At 52.6% G+C, this 18678-nt stretch overlaps 2 protein-coding genes across 11 annotated transcripts; one reads left to right on the top strand and one right to left on the bottom strand.

Moving 5' to 3' along the window:
• Nucleotides 1-292: 292 nt before the first annotated feature.
• On the top strand, nucleotides 293-14982 carry ZNF672 (zinc finger protein 672). 6 transcript variants are annotated; one of them, XR_008686434.2, is made up of 4 exons: nucleotides 364-597; nucleotides 5054-5160; nucleotides 6637-6817; nucleotides 12963-14982. XR_008686434.2 is itself a non-coding variant. In XM_055429837.2 (4 exons), the coding sequence occupies exon 4, from the start codon at nucleotides 6864-6866 to the stop codon at nucleotides 8259-8261; it is 1398 nt and encodes a 465-aa protein (XP_055285812.2). In that variant the 5' UTR covers nucleotides 366-597; nucleotides 4188-4238; nucleotides 5054-5160; nucleotides 6637-6863; the 3' UTR covers nucleotides 8262-9427. The 6 variants fall into 6 exon arrangements, 5 of the variants coding, with proteins under 5 accessions (XP_055285813.2, XP_055285812.2, XP_088694861.1 ...); XM_055429837.2 differs by lacking the exon at nucleotides 12963-14982 and adding an exon at nucleotides 4188-4238 and having other exon boundaries at nucleotides 366-597; nucleotides 6637-9427; XM_088838735.1 differs by lacking the exon at nucleotides 12963-14982 and adding an exon at nucleotides 675-1130 and having other exon boundaries at nucleotides 366-597; nucleotides 6637-9427.
• ZNF692 (zinc finger protein 692) lies at nucleotides 9426-18298 on the bottom strand. Of its 5 annotated transcripts, none has more exons than XM_055429830.2 (12): nucleotides 18146-18298; nucleotides 17296-17483; nucleotides 16984-17015; nucleotides 16442-16705; nucleotides 15852-15900; nucleotides 15629-15751; nucleotides 15129-15350; nucleotides 14964-15041; nucleotides 14792-14870; nucleotides 13265-13379; nucleotides 10544-10643; nucleotides 9426-10420 (listed from the first exon to the last, which is right to left on the bottom strand). In XM_055429830.2, the coding sequence occupies exons 2-12, from the start codon at nucleotides 17469-17471 to the stop codon at nucleotides 10123-10125; spliced, it is 1536 nt and encodes a 511-aa protein (XP_055285805.2). In that variant the 5' UTR covers nucleotides 17472-17483; nucleotides 18146-18298; the 3' UTR covers nucleotides 9426-10122. The 5 variants fall into 5 exon arrangements, with proteins under 5 accessions (XP_055285805.2, XP_055285803.2, XP_088694857.1 ...); XM_055429828.2 differs by having other exon boundaries at nucleotides 18053-18197; XM_088838731.1 differs by lacking the exon at nucleotides 16984-17015 and having other exon boundaries at nucleotides 9430-10420; nucleotides 18146-18297.
• Between the last annotated feature and the right edge of the window lie 380 nt (nucleotides 18299-18678).

Below are 18678 nucleotides of genomic sequence, written 5' to 3'. Positions count from 1 at the left end.
CACTCCACCCCGGGCACCCCTAGCCAGGCTGCGGCACCTGCGGGGATATCTTTCTGCGTCCACGCCTGCCCCTGTGAACCGCAGGAACACAAAACCACGCACCCGGACTCCGCCACTAGGCCCTGAGGCTGTGCACGGGGCTCAGAGCCTTTTCCTCTTGATTGGGCGGGAAGAGCTCCGGGGGTGGGACGTAGGCAAAGGAGGAGGCATGGATTGGTTGAGTCCAGGAAGAAGGCGGGGCCTTGACATGGGAGGGAGGCGGGCCCGGAGTCTCCTGAGGCTCCGTCTATTGGTCCCGCCCCCTTACTGGAATTCCGGCCGGTGCAGGTAAGGCCGAACCGTTAGTGGAGCCGTCTTACGAATCGTAGTTTTCCCAGCAACCGGTGACGCACCGGCGTGAGGCAGGCCACTGACCAACCCGGGAGAACGGGGCTGGAGCGTGACCCTCAATCCCGAGGCACCTCCCAGTTCCCCCGACTAGGCCGCCCCGCGCTCCTTCCCTCCCTTCCCCGCCCCAGTCCCGCAGTCCGGGAGGCGGGGGTCAGCGACCCAGCTGAGTGGGAGCCGCGCGGTGTCCGAGGAGCCAGTCGGCGACCGGTGAGGGGACCGAGGGGCGGGAGGGAGGGTTAGCGCGGGGCAGCGATCCCCAATTGTCGCCCGGCTTTTTCCCTCAGCTTCGGGCGGCCAACGTCTGCCGCCGTGAAGAACGCCGCCCTGGCAACTAGTGACGCAGAGGCCCAGCGGAGCAAGGGATTGGCCGGCCCGCGTCCGCTGCTGCCGCCCGGCCTGCTCCTCCCAGGCCTTGCCCTCCGTCTGTCCTCGCCAGTCTTCCCGCTGTGACCTTCGTTGCTAGCGGCCCCACGACGCAAATATCGAAAGGCTGAGTCCGAATAAAAGGGCAGCGGCAGCCTCCGGGTCCCGACCATATTAAACGCCCCCTACTCTACACTACGTTTTTGGTGCGCTGTCTTGCCCTTCGGATGGGCTGGCGCCTAGGGCAGAGTTGAGGTGGGCCCAGGGATGGGAAATTTCGTCCAAGGAGAATCTGAACAGCAACTCGTGACGAAAACTAACAGGCGCCCTGGATTGGCTGCGCTGTGGAGGGGGGCCGGGGAAGGCGACCAGCTCAGGTGCGGCGTTCCTCATTCCCCGAATAGTTATTCTCAGCTCCCGTTAAAATGAGCAATCAACGTCACTTCTTACTCTAAGCCCCCAGTGTTTGTCGAGGGTCTGCGAGAGCCCCACGCTTCTCTAATCCCATTAAGTAGGTTTCTTTGCGAGGATGGGGGGCAGTCGGGGAGGGGAAGGACTTGAAAGGTTTTGCAGAACGTTTAGGATACTTAGGAGGTAGGAGTCAGACCCCTTTTTCAGAGTTCCTCAAAACTGCCCTGGGAAGAGTAAATCCTAAAAATTCAGCAACTGCCGTTCTCAAACTTTACACTTACCTCTTTTCATAGGAGATGTTATAATAGTTTCCTCTACTGAGTTTTCTCAAGCCGGAGTGTTAGGCACACGAGTCCCGTGTCCAAGGTCACACAGCCAGCCATGGAAGACCCAGAACTTGGATACTTGCCTCTCTCGTTCCCCTACAGAGGTTGCAGTTCCCACTTAGTAAACCAAGGCAGAGTATTTGCAGTGTATGCAGTGGATAGGGCTATGAAGGAAAAGATGACTAGAGAGAGGCACTCTCTTCCAGGAACCTAATGCTTGAAAGAACAGCATTCCAGATTAATACATCATTTTAAAAAAGCATTAGATTCCTTATGTGTGCCCAACTTCTTGCTAGGCCCAGAAAGAATGCAAACCACCTTATAGTCCTTCTCCTCATCCCGCTTCTGGGCTCCTCTGGCTCTTCTGAGCTGTAGTCTTGCCCGTGTGTCAAAAGAACATAGAGAATAAACTATACTGCTGTGTTCTCTCCATGTCAACATACATACCTTCTCCACAGTTCCCAGATTTCACAGGAAAAATCTTTGTGAAAAAAAGTTGCAAAAGAATGTGCTTGGATCATGATCATGCTTGGGCAGTTGAGGGGAAGGGGGAACTGTCGTTTCTGTTTCCACCAATTCTTTAAACATGTCAGACTGGATCTGAAGCTGGAAGAGACAAGGTCTTTTAAAATACTGGACCTTGTTTCTATTAAAGGAAAGAGGGAAGTGAGGAGTGGCCACTCTGCTGCTCTGGATTTCATACCCCATCCTCACTTAGAAAAGAGACTGAAACCTTTCCAGAGTGGACTGGGAATCACTCTTTAATGTTACTTTCACTGATTATTCAGAATAAAGCCAAGGAGGGGGCTGGAGGAGTGGAGGTGCTCCGTAGGGTTTCTCTGCAGAGGGATTATTGGGGCAGAGCACTGAATGAAGAAGGGAAAGGGCTTTCAGGTAGAAAGAATTACAAGTGAAAAAGACCCAATTAGGCTCCAGAGGGCCAGGGAAACTTTTCCATCCATCCATTTCCTCCCCCCTCCTCCCAGCAGTGAAAAGTGTATCATCTGCTTGAATGGATGTAAAATTTCATCTGCCTCTAGGGGTATCTCAGAGTCCTTGAGACTACACTGTCATTAAGGCTGGGGCAACAGAACGGACTTTAGGGCTGGGACTAGGGTGGGGTTTAAGTGTATAGAGAGAGGCCAGCAGAAGAATCTTCTCTCCCAAATGCAGCTACCACTCTCCAAACCACTTCTAAGGCCAACAGTTTCTCATATCAGGATTGCAAAGAACAGAATGCAAAGCACAAGCTAGCCCCAGTCCCATTGCAGCCTGTGAGGTCACCTGGGACTTCCTGATCTGCTACTATCAACTGGCCGGGGCCAGAAAGGTTGGAGACTTATCAGGGAGAATCAGAGACAGGCCTCCTGGCCTGCCATCCCTTTTCTGTCCCTGGACCCACTTGCCGCCTGAGTAGCTCTAGAAAAGCTTGCACCACAGGGGAACCTTAGGTCACACAGGGGTGCCCAGTAGTACCCACCTCAAAGGACTAGTGGAAGGAGGAAAGTGGTACAGACACAGGAACATACGAGAGCCATTCCATATTGATGCTGGTAACAGCTAGGAGAGCAGCAGTGATAGGCTTTGCACTAATCACAACCCCAAGTCCCAAACATCTACATGGCACTACAGATATTCACTTTCCTGAAGAGCAGATGGGCCCTCTGGAGGGTGTGGACTGAGCCCTACATCTTAGAAGATGAGAAGAGTGGCTATCTTCTCTGGTTCTAAGGGTCAGGAAAGTTAGTGACCTTTCCATGCTGTCCCCTCCAGGGACTGTAAGGTGGGGTAGCCTCCCTTTATATGTGTTCCAAGCCATTTGGCCACATTTGTAATCATCACTTGTCTTAAAAACAGGTGAAATAAATTATAAAATATATTTCATTATTTCATTTAACCCAATACATCTAATATTTTATTTCAACCTACAGTCAGTATTAAACATTATTCGTGAGATATTTTGCATTCTTTTTCATACTAAGTCTTTGAAGTTAGGAATATACTTGACCCTTATAGCACATCTCATTTGGAACCAACCATATTTCAAGTTTCAGTTGCCACATGTCGCTTGTGGCACAGCTGAGGCAGCCCTCAAACCCACATTTGCATCCAACTCTGACTTAAAGATGGGAGAATTTTGAGATGATCACTCACCTCTTCACAATGCCCCAGAAATGTTGGCCTGGCAGAAAAGATAACCAGGGAGGAAAATCTTTATTCTGACTGAACAGTACAACTCAGAAGAAAAAGAACTACACTTCTCTCACAGAAGATTGTTAGTAAATGTGCTAAATCCTGATTTAGTCCAACGTTCATGTGAACCATTAGATATGACATGAAATGCTGGCAATATCTATTAACAAACAAATATGTTTTGTGGTAAATGAAACTCAGAAATGTATTGTGATGTTAAGTTTTGCCATTAGCTTATCTTCTTAGTACTTGTCTTTTATTAGTTACATATAATAAATCTGTAAGTATTAAATGCTTAAAAGCTACTAAAATTGAACAACTAGGATTTTTCGTAAATTCACACATAATTACCCCCTTCCCTCTTTAAAGCCTCCCTTGTACTTATTTTTTTCCCGAAAGTCAAAGAAATTTGGTGGTATAACACTTCAAAACTCAATCAGGAAAATGATGGTTAGGACAGTCTGGAAATTGTTCTGTTGGCAGAGTAATACTTTTTTTTTCCAGATTTTCTTCCAGGCATAGACCTTTTCCTTCAAGGGCAAGCTCCAGTATGGGGTAAGGTGAACAGAAGTGAAACTTGAAGGGTACACCCTGACACTCAAGCACCAAACCTGCACCCTAGACCAGGGTCTCTTATTCCATGTCTGTAATGGGGCAAAATGGTATCTTTGTTTATGTCATTTATGTGTGTGTGTTTATGTTTGTGCATTTGTCTTACCTTCCTTAGACATGTACCCTTGAAAGCAGTAGCCTGGTAGAGGGTTCGATCCCAGAAATTTGGCCTGAGAGGTGCCAGGGTCTCCAGAGACACACAGGTGAAGGGGAACACTCACTAGGACATAAGCCCTGCTTTCCTTGGCATTTGGGATCAACCACTGACCCTTGAGAGGTTTTATTCACATGAGAGCAAACATTCCTTTGATTTTGACCAGTTAGAATCAGCAACCCAAGCAAGTATCTGGGCTGAAAACTCCTTCTGGAAGAACCAAGAGACTCCCGCTAAAGTCTGCTCTCAGGTCTGCAGAGGTCTCTTGCTCCTAATTACAGATTTTGTTTAAAACTCTTTGAATAAGATGACCAGGATTTAAAATATTCTAGTGCAACCCTCCCCCACCCCATCTCCAAAAACAAGTATGGGCTGGGGCAAGTTGGGGGGATGTCATAGATGAAACATAATTTAGAAAGTAAATAAATGCTGAAGGTGAGTGAGTGATCTGTGATACTCTTCTTGTTAAGTTTTTTATACTTGAAAATATCCATTTAAAAAATACCTTTCTTCCAGAAAATGTTCCCTTCTTCTCTCTTCCTGCATCTGTCCTCTCTGCTCAGTTTAAAATCACATTGTACCTTTTATTTTATCCGTCCTGCAGGGCACAGTACACCCTGCTCCAGAGGCACAGAAAGAGAACATCTTACATCAGCCACTCCTGCCCAATAGTACAGAGGGGAGCTGAAGCTTCAGAGCCCACTGCTGCAGGTCTGTAGCTTTAAAGGCTTTTTTAAATTGAATCCATTTGCATCCAGATTAGAACCCCATATGTGGGATGTTTTAACCACAGCTCTGGAAATTTAGAGTTGCCATCTGCTAATAAGAAAATGACTGATCACTGTTGTTTACTTCCTATCTCTGATCTGTTGGGTGACATGGCTGTAATTGATAGTGACTATACCTGTCTCCCATGTCCCACTGAACTGAACTGGGGACAGAGCCGTGGGTCTTGAGGCAGTCAGTGGTGAGGCCAGCCAGGTTAGGAGAGCAGCCCCATTTTTGCTTTAGATAGAGGGCACAGGAAGTTCTGTGCACAAATGCTGATCCTGTTCATGGACAGCCATCTGGGCCAACTTGTCAGAAGGATTCAGGGATACCATTTGAGATAAAGAGAATAGCAGAGCAGATTTCATCCCCATTACTTCAGGTTCTCAAATCCTTGGAGCTGGGGTAATGAGGAAAGTCTGCAGAATGTTTGCAAACAACTTGGATGCCCTGAGAATTAGAAAGGATTTTCCTTCTTCCTTCCTCGCCCTTAGAAATTTGAAAGGCACTTCCTCAATAATGGGCTGCCCTTGTGGCTCAGCTGGTAAAGAATCCGCCTGCAATGTGAGAGACCTGGGTTTGATCCCTGGGTTGGGAAGATCCCCTGGAGAAGGGAAAGGCTACACATACACACATACTCCAGTATTCTGGCCTGGAGAATTCCATGGACTAAAGTCCATGGAGTCCCAAAGAGTCGTACACGACTGAGCGACTTTCACTTCACTTTCTTTAATAATACCATCAACTTTTGATAATATTCTTTTACCCCTTTCCTGGGTCCTGAGTTGCTTTGCTTTCTCAGGGTTAGGCCAGGGAACTTGGAGACTGTGCCCTGGTGTGGAGTGACTGCTTATCAGGTGCTATCCAAAGCCAAGGAGCAATACTTCAGTTTTCTCAAATACCTTCCCTTGCTCAGGTCCCAGCCATTCCTGAGCCTGTTGCCTGGGGTGCTGCTGCTTAAGGGGGTTATGCTTCACCACTTTCAGTCTAGGCCTGGCTCAGTTCACATTGGTTACTCAGGAAACCCTGAGTCTTTGGAAGAAGGCTTCGATTGGTTTAGGCCTCGGGGACTTCTCATTGCCCATCCCTCCTTAGTCATGTCCTAGTGCATCACAAGGCCAGGATCCCTGGTCTAAGTATAACAAGCTGGACACTCTTCCTCTTCTTCTGAGCACTGTACTGGAGGCAGACTTCCCTTTGAGTCCCTCCTGCCCTTCCTAGTGGCACAATGACACACCCCTCCCTGGCCTATATTTCTCAGACTCCCATGGTTTTGCCTCCTCTCTTGGAGAATGGAATTCAGGAGATGACCTAAGTGAGGGAGCTACAGAAAACAGGGAGCCTGTGCTTGACCCTCCATTCCCCAAGGTGTAGCTGTCATAGATGTTGCTGGAGCTCACAGTGACCTTCTCTCTGCAGGGCACATGGTACATGGTAAACCTAGCTGCAGCCCACCTCTGAAACAGCCACAGCACCTGCCATGAAAGAAGGAACCCTGGAATCTACAGACCAATTTACCAGGCCTCTCTCCCTTCTTTTTGCTACTGTTCCGTTTCTATGCCTTAAAAATAACTCAGATGGAGAAGGTGGACTCCAGAATGTGAGTGGCACTCTGCACCCTGAGGGCTCCTGACCTGGCCCTCACCATGTTCGCTGCCTCCGAGGTGGCAGTGGGCAGACCGTATGGGTGCAGTGAGTGTGGCAAGAGCTTCCGCTACAGTTCAGTGCTGCTGCGGCATGAGCGCATCCACAGTGGTGACAGCAGCTTCCGCTGCCTAGAGTGTGGCGAGCGATGCGCAGAGGCATCAGACCTCCGTGCACATAGACGCGCTCACGCGGGCCAGACGCTCTACATCTGCAGTGAGTGTGGCCAGAGCTTCCGCCACAGCGGCCGCCTTGACCTGCACCAGAGCGTACACAGGCGGCGCATCCGCTCCTGCCGCTGCCGAGCTTGTGGTGGATGCTTTCCACACCTCCCGGCTCTGCTGCTGCACCGGCGCCGCTGGCATCCTCCCGAGAGGCCCCACCGCTGTCCACTGTGCCCTCGAGCCTTCCGCCAGAGTGCGCTGCGCTTCCACCTGGCACGGGCACACCCATGGGGAACACCTACCGTGCCTGCTGACACACTCCACCGCTGCACACAGTGCTCGCGGGCCTTCCGCAGCGGCGCTGGACTTCGGAGCCATTTGCGTGTCCACGCAGCCAGGAGCCCCAGTGACTCCACACTTCGGCAGCCAGGGGCTCTGGACACACACCAGTGTGGTGTGTGTGGCAAGAGCTTTGGCAAGAGTTCCACGCTAACGCGACACCTGCAGACACACTCGGGTGAGAAACCTTTCAAATGCCCGGAGTGCGGCAAGGGCTTCTTGGAGAGCGCCACACTGGTGCGCCATCAGCGCACACACACGGGCGAGAAGCCTTACGCCTGCGGCGACTGCGGGCGACGCTTCAGTGAGAGCTCCACGCTGCTGCGCCATAGGCGCAGCCATCAGGGAGAGCGGCCACATGCCTGTGCCACATGTGGCAAGGGCTTTGGGCAGCGCTCTGACCTGGTGGTGCACCAGCGCATCCACACAGGTGAGAGGCCCTTCCCATGTACTGAGTGCGGCCGCTGCTTCAGTGACCGCTCAGACCTCACAAAGCACAGGCGCACACACACAGGTGAGAAACCCTACCGCTGTGAGTTGTGCGGCAAGTGCTTCACATGCGTCTCTAACCTCAACGTGCACCGGCGCAACCATGCTGGCCACAAGCCCCACAAGTGCCCTGAGTGTGGCAAGGCCTTCAGTGTGGGTTCCAAGCTGGCACTGCACCGCAAGACACACCTGGGCGAGCGGCCAGCGGAATGTGCGGAGTGTGGCAAATGTTTCAGCCACAGCCGCTCCCTGTCACAGCACCAGCGAGCTCACAGGCGTGCTCATGCCTCCACTGCTCCTGCTGCCGCTGCCACTCAGCCCAAGGCAGGCACTGCACTCATAGTTGCTGGGCAAGCAGGACAGGAAAAGCCAGGGCTTTTTTTGTCTCAGCTGAGAGAGACTTGTTGAGACTTCTCTGGAGTGGGCTAGACAAGCACTCATACAGTGCCACAGGGACGGTGGGCAGCTCGCAGACGGAGGTCTGTGGAAAGACAGCACGGCCCATCACCTTTCTCCATTTCTCTTCACCTGGCTTCTCGCTGCGCCCCTACACCTGCGTCCCTTGTCAGCTCTGCCTGTTCTCAGTCCTTCCTTCTCTGCCTCTGAGGTGCAGAGAAAACCTCTCAGACCCCATGCGTAGAACAGCATCCAAGTATCGGTGTGTCGCGTCCCTGCTGCTGTGCTTTCAGGTCTTGCCTGTCTTCCCATCATTGTTCTGTCTTCTCTTATTCCATCTCCTTTTTGCAGCCTGAGTCCCCTCTACCTTTTCTTTCTGGGTACTTTTGGTATCCTGTCTCTTCAGGTGATGACTATAGATGTGGCTAGAGTCACACCCCACCAGCCATGTGGTCTTCTTGCCTCTTCCTTTCACTTGGCTGTTAGTCTCTTGCTGCTTTTTCCCTCAGCTTCTGAGAGATGAGAAATTTGCAGAGAACAAAATCCCATGGATGGAGCAGCCTGGTGGGCTGCAGTCCGTGGGGTCGCTAAGGGTCGGACACGAGTGAGAGACTTCACTTTCACTTTTCACTTCCCACTTTCACACACTGGAGAAGGAAATGGCAACCCACTCCAGTGTTCTTGCCTGGAGAATCCCAGGGACGGGGGAGCCTGGTGGGCTTCCGTCCATGGGGTCGCACAGAGTCGGACACGACTGAAGTGACTTAGCAGCAGCAGCAGCAGTGGGAAAGCTCACTTTTCTAAAAGATATCTCCATATCAGAAGCACTTAGAGAAGTGCTTCTCAGCATGTAAAGGTGAGCATGAGCCCTCAGCATGGCTGCCCACCTGTCTTATGGGACAGACCTATTGGGGTACAGATCAGGGTGCTTCTCAGGATAGTGTTCTCCAGGTAGCAGACATTAGCCTGGGACCTGAGTCAAGACCACATGTATCCACAAAGCTGGGCGCTGCCAAGTGGAGTGAGAATGCTATGCACAGATCACGCTTGGAGCCATGGGAAAACAGCTCCACAGAGGCCACAGTGCAGGGCTGAAAATTCCCTGGAATTGGCCAGTCATTTTTTTTTTTCTTGCAGGTGATGAAATAAAGAATTGTTTGAGTTCTAGATACCAAGAGCTCCCTTTATTAAACCTGAGGCTGCTGTATTCGCAGACACCAAGAGTCACCCAAGACATAGACCCTTTCAAAAATCAAGGTCTCTGGTCCCTTCCCAGGCTAGCTCAGCAACCTTGGCTGTATAGTCCCCTCATTTTTGCACTGGAAGGCAAGACTCTTCAGGGGCCCCTATACATCTAGTTGTCTTGGTTAACAAAGAATACAAATGTGGCCCAGAGTCACATACCTCTAATCCTTCTCCAGCCCTTCCCTCTGAAATGACCTAGTGATCACACCCTGCCTTGCCTGAAGGCAAGAGTGTATGTAACTCTCCACAGAAAAAAGGGAAGCCAAAGTGAATTGGGAAAGAAAGCTGGGTCCTCACAGTTGGGGCAGGTGGAGGACTGCAGAGAGAGGAACAGGGCCTACACTTAGGGTGCACTGAGGCACATTCCAGCAGAGCCTGTTTCAAAAAGAATCAAGATTTCTGTACCTCAGATGCCAAAATACTCACTCTGCCCACACAGGTCTATGTAAAATACTGGGTTTATTCTGTCCTTTAGGAAGACTCATGTAGCCTGGCTCCCCTAAAATCCGGTCTTGCCCCTGCCCTGCATTCCCCATCACCCTAGTTCCTGGATACCAGGCATCTGGCCCTTCTTGCTCCTTTCCAGGCCCTGGGACCTGGATCCCCAAATTCTGGGGAATGCTTGCTGCTAAGGGAGCAGCATGGGAGCCTGAGGAGCCAGAGAAGACCTGGATCCTTCACTGGCCCCCAGGGATTCAGAGGCCAAGATGCTGGAACAGGACTCCAGTGGACCAGATAGTTCTTGTGGGGCCAGAAGCAAGGCCGGGTGGCTTTTGCTGCAATGAGCTGCAACACTGTCTGGCTTCTCAAAGCGCTTGCCGCAGAACTCACAGGGGAATCGCAAGGCAGCCACTGTCTCTGCGTGCTTGCGCCGGTGCCAATTCAGGGACGCCTTCTGGCGGCAGGTGAACCCGCAGATCTCACACCTAAACCAGGGGGAGAAGAGTGAGGGAAGGTGCCTCAGCCCATCTTGACTTCCCCAGGGGCTCCTCCTGGTCCCAGCTTCCCAGGTGTCCTGCCAGCGCCTCCCCACTTCACCCCACACTCACTGTAGGGGTTTCTCTCCAGTGTGGATGCGCCGGTGGATGACCAAGTTGCTGCTGGTGCGGAAAGACCGGGCGCAGAACTCACAAATGTAGTCTCGGGTGTCTGTGGGCACATAGGGGATAGGCAAGCATCCGTCCCCAAACTGAGGCCCTCCTTGACCCACCCCTTCCAGTCCTTCAAAGGAGTCCCTATTTAGTCTGCATGTCTCATTCCTCTCAGCCCCAGAACAGTGCCCTGTGACCTGACAGATACCCTGTGGGTATCAAGAGCCAATCCCCTCTCCTTTCTCCCTGAACCTGCCCGCCAGCTCTAACAGCACCTGTGCATTGCCCATCTCTAGCAGTTCTCATGGGCCTGGTATGGTTTTTCTCCTACACCTCCTGCAGCAGCGGAGATAGCCATCCTTTTCATGGCATCCTGCAGTCTTCTGCCCAACCACTGCTCTGTATACCCTGCCATCAGACCTTCCATCTGTGCCCAGACACACGCCCTCCTCACACACACATGTACCCATAGCCTTCATCCCATCACTAACTTGCACTCCACACAACTCCTGCTCCAGGCTCTCTCCTCAGTCACTACCACTGATGTCAATTTGTTTTCTACATGTCCAGCCCGCCACTCTCCTGGTTCCCAGACCCTCACTAACCTGGCCCCCCACACACACACACTCCTCAGCCACCACTCCCAGGTTATGTACCATCACTGCACCATGGGGAAATCACAATTTCAAGCATCCTAGTTCCAGTCATCCTTTGTCCTGTTACAGTAATCCCACAACTCCAGGCTGCCAGTTCAGTGGCCCACTGCCTTCTCACTGTCTCCCTCCCTTCTCTTTGACCAGTCCATTTCCAAGGCATCTTCATGGCCTTCCTTCACTTCACCGGTCTCTCTCTTCCTCAGCTATATTTTCCTGAGGAAAATAAACTCAGGATAAATACAACACTTGGCTGCTCCAGGCCTGCACATGTGTGTTGAGCAGGGCAGACAACCTACAACTCCCCACTACCCCACCTTGGGCTCTACTTTCATACACAACTACAAGTCTCAAGCCTCCCCACTGCCCTACCACAGTACCTCTGCATTTCCTTGGTCAGTTCACTCTCCCACTTTCTAGAGCCTAGAAGGGCATTTTCCACATGACCTCCTCTTTCTACCAACCTCACTCAGCAATGACCTCATTTTATAAGTCACCCAGAAGAAAAGAGCCAGGAAAGAACGCCCACATCCTCCCCTTACCTAATCCACCAGGCAACTTCTGTGCCCATATATGTGAATAGTCCCTGCTTCCCTGTGGCTGCCTTCCATCTGTGCCCAGACACACGCCCTCCTCACTGACTTGAGGTTGCCCAACCCTGGCATCAGCAAGCCTTTCCTCTCTGTGGGATCATCTCTGTATGATCCTGCCCTCCAGCTTATACCTACTTCTCTGCTTGCCTTCACAGCAAAACTCCAAAGAGTTGTCCGTACTTGCTGTCTTCACTTCCTCAGCTCCTCTCTGCTCCAGACCCACCCGCTGCTGGCTGTTATCTCCCTTGTCACATGCCATTTTGTCATCTGGTCAAGGATAGCTTTCCACTACCCTGTCTGGGGGCCTGTCCACATCCTCATCTCACTCAGCTCGGCAGCACTGACATAGGTCACCCCTCCCTCCTCCCTAGAGCGCTTTCTCCACTTGGCTCCTCAGATACTGCTCTTCAGCTGCCTCCCGGGCCCCTCTGTAGCTGACCTTCCCACCTGCCCGGGTCAGACCTCTTCTCTATGTTCACTCTCTCCCTGTAGAAACACTCCACCCACAGCTCTAAACACCACCCAAGTGCTCATGATGAATGAACATTTTTTTCTTTTTTACCCAACATCTCTGAACTTCAGATTCATGTTTTCTGGGACACCTGATTAGCATGTCCCAAATAAAATGTCATGTCCCCTTCCTGAAGCCTGCTCTGTCATTTTCAGGGAATCACATCACCTTCTACCCAGTTGCTCAGGCTCAAATATTTTTCCAAGTCATCCCTGACTCTACAGTCCTACCCATGGACAATCTGTTCTGCACACAGAAGCCCGGGCTCCATCTCCACTCCCGTGTCAGTCTCCAGCCACTTCTCACCAACTCGACTGTCCAGGTCGCCATTACTGTGCTGCACATTTCTGCAGTCCCTCTATTCTTCACATGGCAGTCATAATGCTCCTTTTAAAATGTTGTTTCCCTCCCTCCAGCATACTGGTGCCCTCACGTGGCCAGGAGCCAAGCCATCGTGAAGATGGTCTTGGAGGCCTCTACCACCTATTTGACCTTTTTTCCTTTCTTTCTAACCTCCTGTCTTCCTCTCCATTCCTGGATCACGCTTGGAGATGCGAGTATAGGGTCCTCTCATGAGCTGCCTGTGGGTGTGGCTAAGCCTCCATTCTCTCTTCACTTAGGTCTTTGCTCAAAGCACCTTTCACAGCTCTGTGGCCCAATGCCAGTAGAGTGGACATCTTACAAGGTGAGTACTGCCTGCTTTATTCACTGCTGAATCCCAGCACTTAGAACAGTTTAAAGCAGGCAAGATCTCAACAAAAAGAGAGTGCAGGATGAGTGTGTGAATGAAGAGCTTTCCCAGAGCAATGTGACAAAACCTGCAGTTACGAGGTGATGGGCCTCGTGGGGAGGGTGAAGGTACCCACAGGGGGACGTGACAGGACCCACAGTGGGGAGCTGAGAAGGCACTGCCACCACTCACCACTGTGCAGCTTCACATGCTCCTTCAGGTGTTTCTTAAAGTTGAAAGACTTCCCACAGGCTGGCTCTGGGCAGGAGAAGGACTTTTGGTGGATGTGCTGGTATTTCTTGTGGTGCTAGGGAAGGAAGCATGGCTTTCTCAGGGAGACCACCAGAGCTGACCCAGCAGGCAGGCTCTTCTGCCCTCTTCCTTAACAGTTCTTGTCACCGCCTCACCTATAGTCCAGTCCTCACCTATACGTGAGTACCCCAATCCCATCCCTCCCTGATCCCACCCTGCCCTTACTCTGCCCTGCCCTCAACTTCCATTATCTCACCTCCTTGTCACAGCCTCACCCTGCAATGCCCAGTTCGCTGAACAAAATGCAGTTCTGCTGACATTCCTGGTTCCCTGACTATATATTTGCCATCTGCCAGGGATGGGAACACATTTTGGGTGGTTCTGATTATTCTCCTTGATATCAATATCAATGCCCAACAGTGTCCCTCAGATGGCTGACATTTTATTAATAGCTCACCATGGGATTATATAATTTTCTCCTAAATGTGCACTGGAAACACACACTTTCTCAACTTGGAACACTTTTAAGGGTAGTGTGTTCTTCAACCTTAACTCCCCAAGTATTTCTAGAAAATATTTCTCTTTTCATCCGGTCTAATTTTCACATCCTGGCTCACTAAGCTGTATGGGCTTTCCCTTTCTCCCTAATCCCATTTCCCCATATTTAAACTACTGCTGGGAGCTACTTCAGTCTCCTTCATTAACAGACTCAAATATGTCTGATGAGCCCTGCTGTTCTTACCAAAAGCCTAGAGCTTTGCAACCACATGGGGACCTTCCCCTTCTCCCAAATCCCATCCACCCAGGCCTCACCCTCCCTCTGGTCTAGGGTCCCCCAGCCTCAGAACCCTGTGAGAGCTCTCGCTGAGTGTGGGCCTTGGACTCTCCCCTCTCTGTCTCAGACCTCTCCTGTAGTAAGGCTGAGGACAAGACTGTCTCCGAAACCTTCCAGTGCAGGACCACCCACATAAGCCAGCAGAGTGAGGCAGTCCAATGGACTGAGGAACCCTGGCACCATGACACACTAATGAGAAGCCTTGGCAATGCTTAATCTTTCTTTGTTCCTGGGTTTCCTCATCTGCAAAGCAGGAATAGTATCAGCGCCCACTCCACAGGAATGTTGAGAAGATCAAAAGACTCGACACACATCAAGTACTTAGAACAGTCACTAGCACCTCAAAAGCCTGAGGAATGCCACCATTATCTCCATGTGATCAACAGAGGGCCTGTGCAACAAGCAGCAGTGGCAGCAGCTGTGCACCTGAGCTTGGTTTCCTGCCTTATCTACCAGTCATCTGCGTTAGTGATTATAACTGTAGGCAAGCTCTGCACATCCATCCCAACCCTTCTCTCCCTGGCTCTGAATTCCCTCCACACCCCAGGTTTCTTTACCTCACTTTCTCCTTCAGCCCTCCTCCTCCACCCACGAGCTACACAGAATCCAACCTGTACCCCTCACATCCTCACATTCAAATACTGCCGGTTTGAGAAAATCCTTCCACAGCCAGGGAAGTCACAGGGCAGCAGCTCTCTTTTGGCAGCTTTCCTGAGGAAGGAGAACAGGAAGCGGGAGGACTTGTGCAGGCTCTCCACCTCCCTCCTCACCCTTCCCTACCAGGGCCCTTTTCCCCAGTCCTACCTAATTCTCTTGGGGCCAATCTGAGCAGTGTCCTCATCCCATGCCGAGGCCAGAGCAGACTGAGCCTGACTCCCAGGGCTATGGGCAGCAAAGAGGGAGCAGAGGGCCTCGAGGGAGGGCCATGTCCCAGGATGCCCCTGCCCTCTGTCTCAGCCATCAGGTTACCTGGCCAGGGGCTCAGTCTGCTGGTCTGCTTGAGGGGTCCCCCTGAGCTCTGGCTGTATCCTGACTTCTACAGGCCTAGGAGCTCCAGAACCCAATGAGGATGCTGATGAGGATGGCGAAGCAAGAGGAGCTGGGACAGCTGCAGGGGCCGGGGGTATCTCCCCATCCTTAAGTGCATGGGTGACAGGGGAAGGGGGTGGTTTGGGGACATCTGGCTCACTGCTGAAAGGAGAATGAAGAGGAGGAGGGCATTATCTCATGGATCCTCAGCCAGCCCCAGCCCAACCCCAATCCCTAAATTGCAAAGATCCCAAACTCACTTTCCACCCAGTTCAAAATCTCTAGTTCTTTCTGCCTTCCCCAAAGCCTACCCTGCGCTCTCCACCAAGCCACTCCCTGAAGTCTGCAAAGCAAAGCTCCGAGTGCCCCCCGCCCCAGCCACCACCCCCAACCCCCGACTAGCCCGCTCTGTTCAGAATCCTCCCTCAGCCCCAACTTGCTCATCTGGGGAGGAGCTGTAGGTCCAAGGACTAGCATCACTAAGCATCTCCTCTTCATCCTCCTCTTCCTCTTCCCCATCTTCTCCGAGGGATGGGAAGGTCTCTGGTGGGGGTCCCACCCCCCTGCAGGTCCAAGGAAGGCAAGTGTGAAGTCCTGCTCCCTCACTTCCATTGTCCACCCAGGTCGATCTTGACCCCCACTGCTCCCCAACCCCAGACTCACCTGGGCATCCTGGCCTCCTGAGCCCTCTCATCACATTTCGATTCCAAACCTGTTGGCACAGGTAGGGTCAAAAGGGAAGGAATTCTGTACTGGAGGGATGAGGAAAGGTGAAGTTCTAAGACCTGAAGTGGTGGGATGACTCTTAGGAAAAAGAAGGAAGAGGGGGCACAGGCTACTGGAGTGGGAGGGACTGTTTGATTTTAGAGATGGTACATTTCACATGGCCCAAAAAAAGAAACAAGTATAAAAAGGTACACTGTGAAAAGTCTCCTTTCCAATCCATACCCCAGCCACCTCAGTCTTCCTATAGGTAACCTGTTTTGCTATATGCCCTTCCAGAAATTTTTATACATTCATAAGTACAAATAAATTCCTTTCTTCTCTTATTTATCCACCAATGGTAACATATGATACATCCAATTCTGTCTTCTGCTTTTCATACCTAAAAATATATTGAGGATATATTTCCTTATCAGCATAGTTTTTCCACTGAGAAACGATCATTCTTGAAGAATGGGGTTCTGAGTTACAGAATAGGGTTCTGAGTTCCCCTCTTTTTTTCTCCATAACTCTTCTTTCCCCCAGCCTACCTGCAGGCTCCTGCCCATTCCTGGCCTCTGGGCACCAGCTCCTCTCGTCAGTACTTGGAAGAGGGGTCAGATTTGGCTCCTCTGGAGATTTGGGGCCTGAAGAGGGGCCCCAGGAGAAGGTGTGGCCGGCTGAACACTCCCACACAAGCCCCCCATCTTGGCCCCCAGGTCCCCGCAGCCCAGGCACCAGGCTGCACTCTCGGCTGTGAGCGTGAGATAGAAGCACCAGATACTGCAGTCCCTTGGGGGCCACAGGCTCAGGACCTAGAGCAGCAAAGGCAACAGTCAAGGGTGAACTGGGAGGCCCTCTCCGCTCATCCTGGAGAGCCACTTTCAGGCAGCCCTGAACCCCAACCCCCTGCTCCCTGCTCCACAGGTGGCCCCTCTCAGCTGTCCAACTCCCCCATCTCTTCCCAAACTCACTCAAGGCTCCCTCTGATCCAGTCCCTGTAGGGAAGGTATTTCTAGGTCACACCACTCCCTGTGGCCCCCTCTTCCCTCTCTGGCTCCTAATTCTCTACCCCTCGCCATCCCCTACCCACCTGCACACAGCACACAGCCTGAAGAAGTGTACCTGCCAGGGGACAAGAGGCAGGTCAAGTGAGGGCCCCTGCGCCCAACTGCCCTCAGCTCTGGCCACTCACACACTAAGGGGTCCTCTACCCTCCGAGGATCAAGAGGCCGGGGAAGACCGTGGGAGGTCACAAACCACACTGGCTTTGCTTCTGAAATGAGACATCTGCCAGCGGGAAGGAGCAGCAGGCCACACTTGGTGTCGGGGAGAGGGGACGGGTAAGGTGCTGGGTGCTGTAGCCTGGGTGCCCTCCCTCAGAACCCCTGACCCGGGCCCTAACCGGTCCAACAGGAACTTGGCCAGCTGCGAGTGCAAGGAGAAGCCCAGCCGCTCCTTGAGGAGGCACCACTGTTCCATATGGCCACCCAGACGGATGCGGCACTTGCTGCGGCGCGCATCCAGCTGCCGCCGCTTCTCCCGCCGCCTGCGGGACGCGTCCGCAGGGGAGGCCGCCATGAGTACCAGGGCCTGCGGGGTGGAGGAGACGCCGATCGGATACGGGTCCAGAGGCCCCAGCTCCACCCTCTGCCGGGGCCTCGGTTTCCTCATCGGTGAATTGGGGCAGAACCAAACCACTGCAACAGCATTCGCCGCCACCGGGTCCAAACCACATCTGTTTACATGTCAGGGCGTGTAAACTAGTGCTAGGGGGTGGGAATCGTGGGGGTGGGAGGTACGGGGACAGCATCAAAGTCAGAATGGCCTGATCCCCGGCACACTGAAGTGCAGAACTGGAGCTATGGGGTAAGAAAATTTCAACTAGGGCGGGGTAAAGCGTAAGGTAACAGTTTTATATTGAAAAAGGCCTGAGTCTTTACTGGTAAATGAAGGAAGAGGTCGTTTGCACTGGAAGACCTCCTCACAGTTGGGACGACTAGGGTAGAGCCGGGGTGGGGGCGGGGGTCTGGAGGGCACCCCCCCACTCCGTTCTGGGCCGCCCCACTGAACACTCACACCGCGTCTGATGGCCCAATTCCTAAGGCAGCTCCCCGGCCGCCCAGAGCTCCCGCCGCGACCCACCCCCACCCGGGTCTTACCTGAGCGCCCCCACCCGCCCTCATCCCGACTGCGCCTGCGCCTCCCCCGTGTCGCGCGCAGGCCCGGACAGCGGCGGGAGGACAGGGGCCCACCTCGCGCGCCGCCGGTGTTTCTCTTTTAAGAGGAACCCGTCCCCCTTCGCGTCGGTGACTCCAGCCTGGAACTGGCGCCGGGGTTTGGGGGGAAGGGGAGAGTCGGAGGCTGCCTGCGCGCGCCTGCGCATTGGCCGCTCGGCGCAACGCCTGCTGGGAGCCGTGGTTCCCATACAAACTGCTCACGCTCCTGGCTGAACCGTGCAAAGGCTGTAGAAGGGTCGCTACCCCGACGAGCTCCTGTGTTTGGTGGCCAAAGGCTTAGGGAAATGGAGTTCATAGGGCCAAGCCCTCCTCCCGTGCGCCGACCCCAGCCCCTTCAAACAGCCCAGGGATGTGGCCTCTGCAACCGTTCCTACTTTGTAGTTCATCTTCTTTTCTCCCTCTCTATTCCCTGTTCCCTGACGGAAGTCACCTGGAGAAGGGAATGGCAACCCACTCCACTATTCTTGCCTGGAGAATCCCATGGACAGAGGAGCCTGGCAGCCTTCAATCCATGGGGTCGCACAGAGTCGGACATGACTGAAGTGACT

The sequence above is a fragment of the Moschus berezovskii genome, chromosome 8 (assembly GCF_049115385.1).
Source record: "Moschus berezovskii isolate FMDL1 chromosome 8, NW_MosBer_1.0, whole genome shotgun sequence".
Lineage (NCBI taxonomy): Eukaryota > Metazoa > Chordata > Mammalia > Artiodactyla > Moschidae > Moschus > Moschus berezovskii.
This window is presented reverse-complemented; position numbering and strand designations above follow the sequence as displayed.

Coding starts and splice junctions, on each gene's coding strand:
- ZNF672 (XM_055429838.2), top strand. CDS start 6,864: ATGTTCGCTGCCTCCGAGGTGGCAGTGGGCAGACCGTATGGGTGCAGT.
- ZNF692 (XM_088838731.1), bottom strand. CDS start 18,276: ATGCGCAGGCGCGCGCAGGCAGCCTCCGACTCTCCCCTTCCCCCCAAA. Junction 15,042..15,128: donor CAGACTGAGCCCCTGGCCAG/GTAACCTGATGG, acceptor TGCTGCCCATAG/CCCTGGGAGTCAGGCTCAGT. Junction 14,871..14,963: donor ATTGGCCCCAAGAGAATTAG/GTAGGACTGGGG, acceptor CTCCTTCCTCAG/GAAAGCTGCCAAAAGAGAGC.